The following is an 8064-nucleotide window of genomic DNA, read 5'->3' as shown; positions in this document are numbered from 1 at the left end:
CCAGACAATGATGAGAATCAAAGATAAAAAAATTGGATTAAGTTGTTAATCTGCCACGTGTGATATGATTTCGTCTCGGAAAAAACCTAAATAATTGATGCAGACATGCAGTTTTGATTATCATACAAATACTTACGTGTCAAATTGCTATGAGTGCTTCAGTATTTTATAGTATCGACGGTCCGGATCAGATTGGAATCCATCATGTATGTGTGTATGGTGGATGAGATAGCATTGGAAAATTGAGGGACGGATCATTCTTACTAGACATTTTATGATGATATAATATCGTAATAATCTCTCCACGTCAGCCACGCGCATTTTTAGCCTAAAAATCCGATCCCCGGTTCAGGTTGTCTGGCTGACGTACACGTGTCTTCAATCTAATACCTCAGCCATTTTATCAACACGTGTCCTAACTCGCTCGTTTTTGCAGTCACATCAGACCACGACCGTTCATTTTCCCTTCATAGTGGAAACCGTCCTACGGCACCGACAATTTGACAAACGCGTTATCCTACGCCCAAACTCAGAGTAAGCAATAAAATCCACCCTTCCTTCTTATAGAGAAACAATTTTCGTTTGTCCAACGATTGATAATTAGAGTGCAAGTTTTATATAATGTTGCGTTTGCACTTGATTATTACTCTTTTAAGATTAAAATAGAGGAATGAGATATTTTGAAGTAACAGAGGGTTGTACACGTCATTTTGACGTGTAAGTTGTCAACTACGACAGCGAAGACAATGACGAAAACCACTAGGCTAACAGCTATCGCTATCGGATTTCATAAAGAGCAAAAATTTTCGAAGTCTCTGGAAATCGAAGAAACCGATGTTCTCTATCCTCTCCAACAGCTATATAAAGGCTGTGCTTTGGTCACGTTTTTTTAACGTTCACATTATCATCATATTTCTGTAATAACCAAAAAGAAGAAAAAAAAAGAAAGACTCTGTTTGAGAATCTGAAAGGATATATTTGCGATCGGACGTTCTCATCGGGATCACACCGTTGTTGTTAGTCGGATCGGGGCGATTCTCTGGAATTGAAAGTTCGTTATTTTATAAAAATTTGATTAAGTTAGCAATTTTATTTTTTGGTTGTTGTTAAATTATTTATTTAGGTAATGTGTCAGGTCAATGTTATTATTGAAAATAGTAATTTGTTCATTTTCTTTCTTAGGTGATTCAATGTCTGTTTGGTTTCTGAGAAAATTGGCCGAAAGAGAAGGGAAAGTTGCTTGAAATCATGCAATTCCTTTTCAGGAAGAAGAACAGAAATGTTTTCGAAACATTTTGGGAAAAAAATAATCTTGATGTAGGAAATTATGGTTTCACGTTTCTTTATCTTTCTCTTTAGATTACTTAATAATCAAGCAGAGTCATAGGATGAAGAGAACTGATTGGCTTAATATGATCTCATTGGGGATCAACCGTAGTGCACTAATGATAGATGATTGAACGAATGGCTTTTATTAGCATAAGATCGTGAATTTGTGATTGATTGTAAATTTTGATTGAATTTGCTTATGCATGGAATATGGTGTGTAAACAAATATAGTTGTTTTTGCTGCCTGATTGATTTGGGGTCATGGCTGTGTTGTTTTTGCTGCTGCTGTTTTCTTGTTATTGTTCGTCTTGTTACTGCTGCTAATTTCTGTTTGCAGTGCTAGGTAGGAATTTAAGTTTAGGCGCAGAAATTTTATCATATGCTGCTTGTTTTGACTGTATAGGTCAATTCTGTTTATTGGAGTGTTTTTTTTTCTGTCCCTTTGTGTGGACGTCATTTGTGTCTTTGCCATGCTAATTTTCATTAAAGCGTGTAGTTGTTTATAGTGGTTATTCAAGTGTTTCCTCATATGGTGAATTATGTGACCGGCTGTTTAGAGCCTTTGGCATAAGCATAGCATGCTGGTTGCATTTGACTGTGAAGGGATTACGAGCTTAGATATTACTCGTTGCTAAGTAATACCATGGATTAACTATCAAATTATGGTTTTTTATTGTTATTATTGGTATATGGGAGTATTCAGCCAACTCATGTGAGATGCATCATTAAGGCATCCTCATGGTTCATGTGATAAAAGCTCTTGAAACTTCTTCCAAAAAAGAAAATGATATAGTTTTGTGTAGTATTATGCCATAGGTCTGCAATAGGATGTAGAATGGGGAAAAACAAACTTACATTACTCCTTGTTGTTTCTGTAATTGACCTGCTATTTGCTTGGTAGCCAATTTTTCTATTGTCTAAAACACAGATGTAATTTCTTTTGGGGTTTGAATAACTTCGGTGTCTTCCTTGAACAAACAAGAATGATAATAACTTTACCATGACAGTTTAGGGGCCACTTTGGAAAGTTGATCTTCTGACATATTATGATATTTTCCCTGGGCAAGAAAGTGCCATAAAAGAGAGTTTTGAGATTGACACAGTTAGGTGTATGTTGAATCTATAATAAAACTTGTGTTTACTTCATCACTTGGAAAGTGTGTTTACTTCATCACTTAAGATAACCAAGGACACCTTCACTTTGACTTCTCAGTTTTGAATTTCAGTTGCTCCTGCAGCTTATAATTGGAATTCGTTAGGAATTTGCATGCAGATATTTGTTTTTAACATTAGCTGCAGGTGTTGAAGATGCTAAAGGTCAGTAAACCCCTTAGTATTAGTTGGTTTGCAAGGCTTTCTTCTGCAGAGATTCACTATTTCTACAAGTTGTGGAATTTGTTAATCTACTCAATCGAGGGGCTTAAGTGTGTGGGTTGCTACACTCTTCTTTTATATCTCAGCCAAGAGATACCTCTCCAAAGTTGCCATTGTCTATTCATTTCTTCATCATATTTGAACCTTAACAGGATCAGCATGATTTTGTTAATGATAAAACACATGCTTTTAGGTGTATGGTCACTTCGCTGTTCATTCTAGGCATATTTGCCTTCTAAACTTTGATATTCGAATTTCTTGAAGTGTGGCAATAACATATAGATAACGTCGTTGCTGTGTCCTTGTCCTAAATTATGGGGTTGGCCTTTTCGTCCCCTGAGCAACGATTCTTCTCCAGTATCCGTAGGAGGGTGGATGTAAACTAACAAGAAACAACAGAGTCTCTTGTAGTGTGGCAATAACACATAGACAAGGTCAATAACCTATACACAAGGTCATTGCTGTGTCCTTGTCCAAAATTATGGGGTCAGCCTTTTTGTCCACTCAGCTACAATTCTTCTGCAGTATCCTTAAGAAGGTTGATGTTAGCTAACAAGAAATAAAAGAGATTCTGCTAATAGGTGCTGTACTACCATCGCCCTATCTTCCTAGATATGAAGTATTTTAATTAGTGGTGAACTACCAGCTGGTTTACTCATGATTGTAAATCTTTTGGTAGTTTGGAGATCTCTGTCTAGAACTTGATTTTGGGACACAAATAGCTAAGTTGAAATGAGCTCAATTTTATTTGAAGATACACCTTCTCAAGTCCTAAGCAAGGGAAAGAATTAAGTGATGAGTAAGTACAATTGTCAGAGGAGACTTGTTGCAGAAATGCTGATGGAGGTAGGCTTGTCCTTATGGACAATAATAAAGCACGTTTTTGCAATCAATCACTCTCTTTCCCCTGCTTTATTTTGCATTATAGAACAAGTTTGATTCTGTGATCTATTGCTTTTACCATAGGTTGGGACGTCTATTGGTCGTTTCCAGTATAGTTGGATTTGGGTCCAGAACTTCAAGCAATCAAGTGATCATGCAATGCTATTGCTTTCTATTCACTGCTGGAGGCTCTGGAGTTCCTCAGTGCTGCATTATTGTTTTTTGTGTGGGATTGTAGTAGTTCTACTTGTTTTGATGAATCCTTCTCTTGGAGTAATGCTGATTGGAGCTGTTCAACCTTTCTTGGATTATTTTGTTGCTGATTTCGATTGGTCTGCAGCAGTATAGAAGAAAGCAACAATGTCATGGAGTGTTTGCTTGGCTTGTTCGAGCCACTAGATATGTTTAAAATATTAGGATCTTTGCTAAATGAGTTACTATCTGCAGGTTTTCTAGACTTATTACCAGCTGTTAGATAGATTCGGTTTGATCTGGAGATATCCTTTTCAATGGAGGAAGTGGAAATTAAGCATTTTGGATCTGAAGAGCTTGGCTGTCAGCAACAGAATGAAACCTGCAAAAATGAAAAAAAGGCAGGGGGGTCACACTCACAGCAGTCTGGTGGACCTTGTATGCTCAAACAAGAATCAAATGAGGCAGAAGCTACTGAATTGCTGGAGAAGGGGTTTATGGAGTATGGGTAAGCTCTAATCTCTTGCTTCACTTTAATTGACTTTCATTCAGTTTTCATTCTTTTCCTTGTTGGTTAACATCATGTACTGTTATTTCCCCCCTTTTTTCACCAGTTGTTTACATTATCGAAGAAGGTGCCGGATTAGAGCTCCTTGTTGTGGTGAGATCTTCGATTGTCGCCACTGTCATAATGAGGCCAAGGTTAGTTCTTACCCTTAAACATTTTATAGTTAACATTAATTGTTATCTATATAAAATTGTTGTTTGAGAATGCTACTGTTAAGGAGGATACATGATGAGGATAAATTAAGTGTTTATCATGCAAATTTATTTTATTGTGTCATGATATCTTTTAAGGTTCATGAAATTTAGATATTGATGTGCTTTTATTGAAAATATAGTATTTGCTAGTTATGGCCATGATTCTTTTCTAATATGGAACTGGCAAGTTGAGAACTATTTTATCCTATTATCGAAAAAAAATCATTTCTTATTATTATTTTCAATAATATTAACATGTAAGTAATTTTTGATTATGTACAGAACAATATCAATGTTGACCAGAAGCTCAGACATGATATCCCACGGCATCAAATAAGTCAGGTATTTATATCCACAGGTTCAGCTTTGTTCTTTCTACCCCATGGTTCCTGCAACTCTTTTAGTTGTATTGGCTGACATCTCCATCTCCATTGTAGTAATGCTCCATGTTACTGACATTTCTTTTATTTTTCCCCCTTACCTTTTACCAGGTCATATGTTCACTCTGTGGCACAGAACAAGAGGTAATTTAGTCTCATTCATTTTATGGGTATTTCTTTAAGCCTTTTTTCTAGAGGAAATATGTCAATATTACTCCTTGAAACTTTTAAGGTATTCATGTGTGGGAGGAATGATGGTATTTCTGATGACAGGAAAAAGTAACTAGCACAATCTAGTGCTTCGTAAGCTTTTTATATGTAGTTTGAGTTCGCCTAAGCATGTTTGCTTTTTGATTTCAATTTTGAACAGGTCCAACAAGTCTGCATTAACTGTGGTCTATGTATGGGAAAATATTTCTGTGAGACCTGCAAATTTTTTGACGATGATGTAAGTGGATAAACAGTTATCTAGTGTAGCAAAAGAATGTGAATGTTGGGTTTTCAATCTTTAATGTTCTGCGACTTTTTTCCTGTTGTCTAAGCTTTTTATGTTTTTGCACAAACAGTTCATAGGATACAAGAACTGGTATACTAATAATCTTTTCACTATGCAGACATCGAAGAGACAGTATCATTGTGACGGTTGCGGAATCTGTAGGTATGGTGTTCATGCCGGTTTTGTACGCCTTTATGTTTTACGTGCAGTAATGGTTTTTTGTTTAAAAAAAAAAATTTCACCTAGAGCAGTCAGTCTCATGTGGTATGTTGACTATTTCTTTATCCACAATTTGAAAATTGTAAAGTAGAACCTCAATGTGATTGGGAGATGCTGACCTTGCTTTTAAGCTCAAAGTGCCGTTGTTTTCTTCGTATTCTTTAGTTGACTGATTTAGCAAGATCGTTTGGAAACTACTCCCCATATTTCTCCCCTCCTAATTTCTGTTGACTGTTTTTGTATTTCTAACTGTTTTAGAAATTGTTTATGAAATTATTATCTGTATTTCTTCCCTTTTCACTGTTGCTGTTTTTATTATGTCACTGCATTTGTCAGTTAATCTTGTAATTGTCACAATTAAATAATAATGTTATTTTCTTCCAGAATTGGTGGACGGGAGAACTTCTTCCATTGCTACAAGTGTGGTAAGCTAATCTGAATTTATTTTATATAAGTTTGCGTTAAAAGCTGGTTGGGTATTTGATCATTACTAATATTCTTATCTGGTTCTTTTTTTTGTTCTTTGTTACAAACAGGTTGCTGCTACTCAATTCTTCTGAAAAACAGTCATCCCTGCGTGGAAGGAGCAATGCACCATGATTGTCCTGTATGCTTTGAGGTAACTTCAACGAAACATTCTCCTATTTAGTGTGTGATTGGATGAATAAAAGTCATATTTATTAAGTATTAAATTGCTTTCATATAACTGAAACCCCAAATTTGGATGTGCAGTTTTTGTTTGAGTCAAGATATGATGTAACTGTTCTGCCTTGTGGACATACCATTCACACAGATTGCTTTAAGGAGATGAGGGACCATTTCCAGTGAGTTCTTCAGCTCAAGCTCAAGTTTAATTATTTTGGTTACTGCGTTTTAATGTCCTTGACTGCTATGCTAATCACTGCAACAGATATGCTTGTCCTCTATGCTCCAAGTCGGTTTGTGACATGTCAAAGGTTTGGGAGAGATTTGACGAAGAGATTGCAGCTACACCAATGCCAGAACCGTACCAAAATAAAATGGTTTGTAATCTCAATATCATTGTCTGTTTTACATAGTCTGTCCTTTTGTGTATAGTATGAGAGTTGAGAGTGCTGTCAACGAACCATGTGTCTTGTAATAAGAGTATCTCTCTTTTTTGAGGGCAAAGAATGACATCATGAAATGATTTAGTTGAGATTTATTTTCATGGAAGTATCTCCTTTTAGATTTGTTCATCCTCCAAATTTTAATTGTGATTAACAGGTTTCAATCCTTTGCAATGATTGTGGAACGAAGTCAGAAGTTCAGTTTCATGTCCTGGCCCAAAAATGCCTAAACTGCAAGTCATACAACACCCGGCAAACAAGGGGCTGAAGTGGCAAGAGTAGTTGCTGGAAATGACTTGCTGATATTTTTTCTGCATTGATGCATCACGATTGGGTTCTCATCAAGTGCTAAACATCATGGCCACATTCATGGAGAGAATTGTTGCCCTTTGGGCATGCATTCTATCGGAGTCATAAATTTTGTATTTTACTTCCCTTGCCACCATATTGCTTGTATGTTCAATGTCTTATAGATAATTGGCAACATCATTGCTGGTTCACATAGACAATATATTTTTCCTTTTGGTCCTTGTTAGATTTCCCTTTTGTAGGACAGATGGCTGTTTCATCCTTTTAGGTAGCTAGTTTACCATTTCATCCATGGTCCATGGAATTGGTGTTGAAAAATCCATTCCAGTCATCTTAAATTTTGTCTAAAAGGGTTCAAATTCTCCTGATGTTGTGTGGGAGGAGCATTCGTTGTGAATCGTGATTGTCTGATAGTTATGGATTACTTTTTGAATGTCACCTTTAAACCTTAGGCTTTGAGAGCAGAAAATTTGGGCGCGAGTATGTCTGAAAAGTTTAGTATGTTCATGTTACATGACAAATTTGTGACTGCTTGTTATCTTGCTGGTTGCTGGTATTGGTTTTCTGGAGCATGGGATGTTGCAGGCTGGTGTTGTGTGGCAGTCGGTTTCTTTAATGTCAATATTGTTGTGTTCGGATTTCAGGTTGTGCCCCATCAGGATGAGAACTTAGAATTTATTTTTGGTTACATCAGGACAATGAACGTAACTTTTCTGTTTCATCGGCTGTGTTGATCTTTTCTGAATTTTGCGCTTTTTTTTTTTTAATGTGTTCATCCATCTTAAGTTTTGTTTCTGCTAATAATGTGCTTCGGTTCTGAGGATTCCAAGAATTGAAGCAAGAGACTGATTTGTATTCTGGCGTTTATGTTTTTTAAAGGATACGAGTTACCTGATACGAGTTTCTAATGCATGATTTCTGCTTATACGACTAATAAGTTTTTGCCATTTGGATTTTGGCTTTCAGGTGCTTTACAGATCTGTAAATGGCACAAGTAAAGCTTCATGTATAAGCAGTTAACATTGCAGAGCTA

The 8064-nt window shown here is 36.3% G+C and overlaps 1 protein-coding gene across 1 annotated transcript; it reads left to right on the top strand.

Moving 5' to 3' along the window:
• Positions 782-7928, top strand: LOC18588921 (E3 ubiquitin-protein ligase MIEL1). Its single transcript, XM_018127243.1, has 13 exons — positions 782-1051; positions 1183-3549; positions 3670-4285; positions 4392-4479; positions 4822-4881; positions 5031-5063; positions 5290-5367; positions 5534-5577; positions 6019-6059; positions 6171-6253; positions 6367-6458; positions 6545-6656; positions 6880-7928. Exons 3-13 carry the CDS (start codon positions 4095-4097, stop codon positions 6988-6990), a joined length of 933 nt encoding a protein of 310 aa, XP_017982732.1. The 5' UTR covers positions 782-1051; positions 1183-3549; positions 3670-4094; the 3' UTR covers positions 6991-7928.

This window comes from Theobroma cacao, chromosome 9, assembly GCF_000208745.1.
Source record: "Theobroma cacao cultivar B97-61/B2 chromosome 9, Criollo_cocoa_genome_V2, whole genome shotgun sequence".
Taxonomy (NCBI): Eukaryota; Viridiplantae; Streptophyta; class Magnoliopsida; order Malvales; family Malvaceae; genus Theobroma; species Theobroma cacao.
Note: the sequence above shows the minus strand (reverse complement) of the source record. Positions and strands in the feature narration are given on the sequence as shown.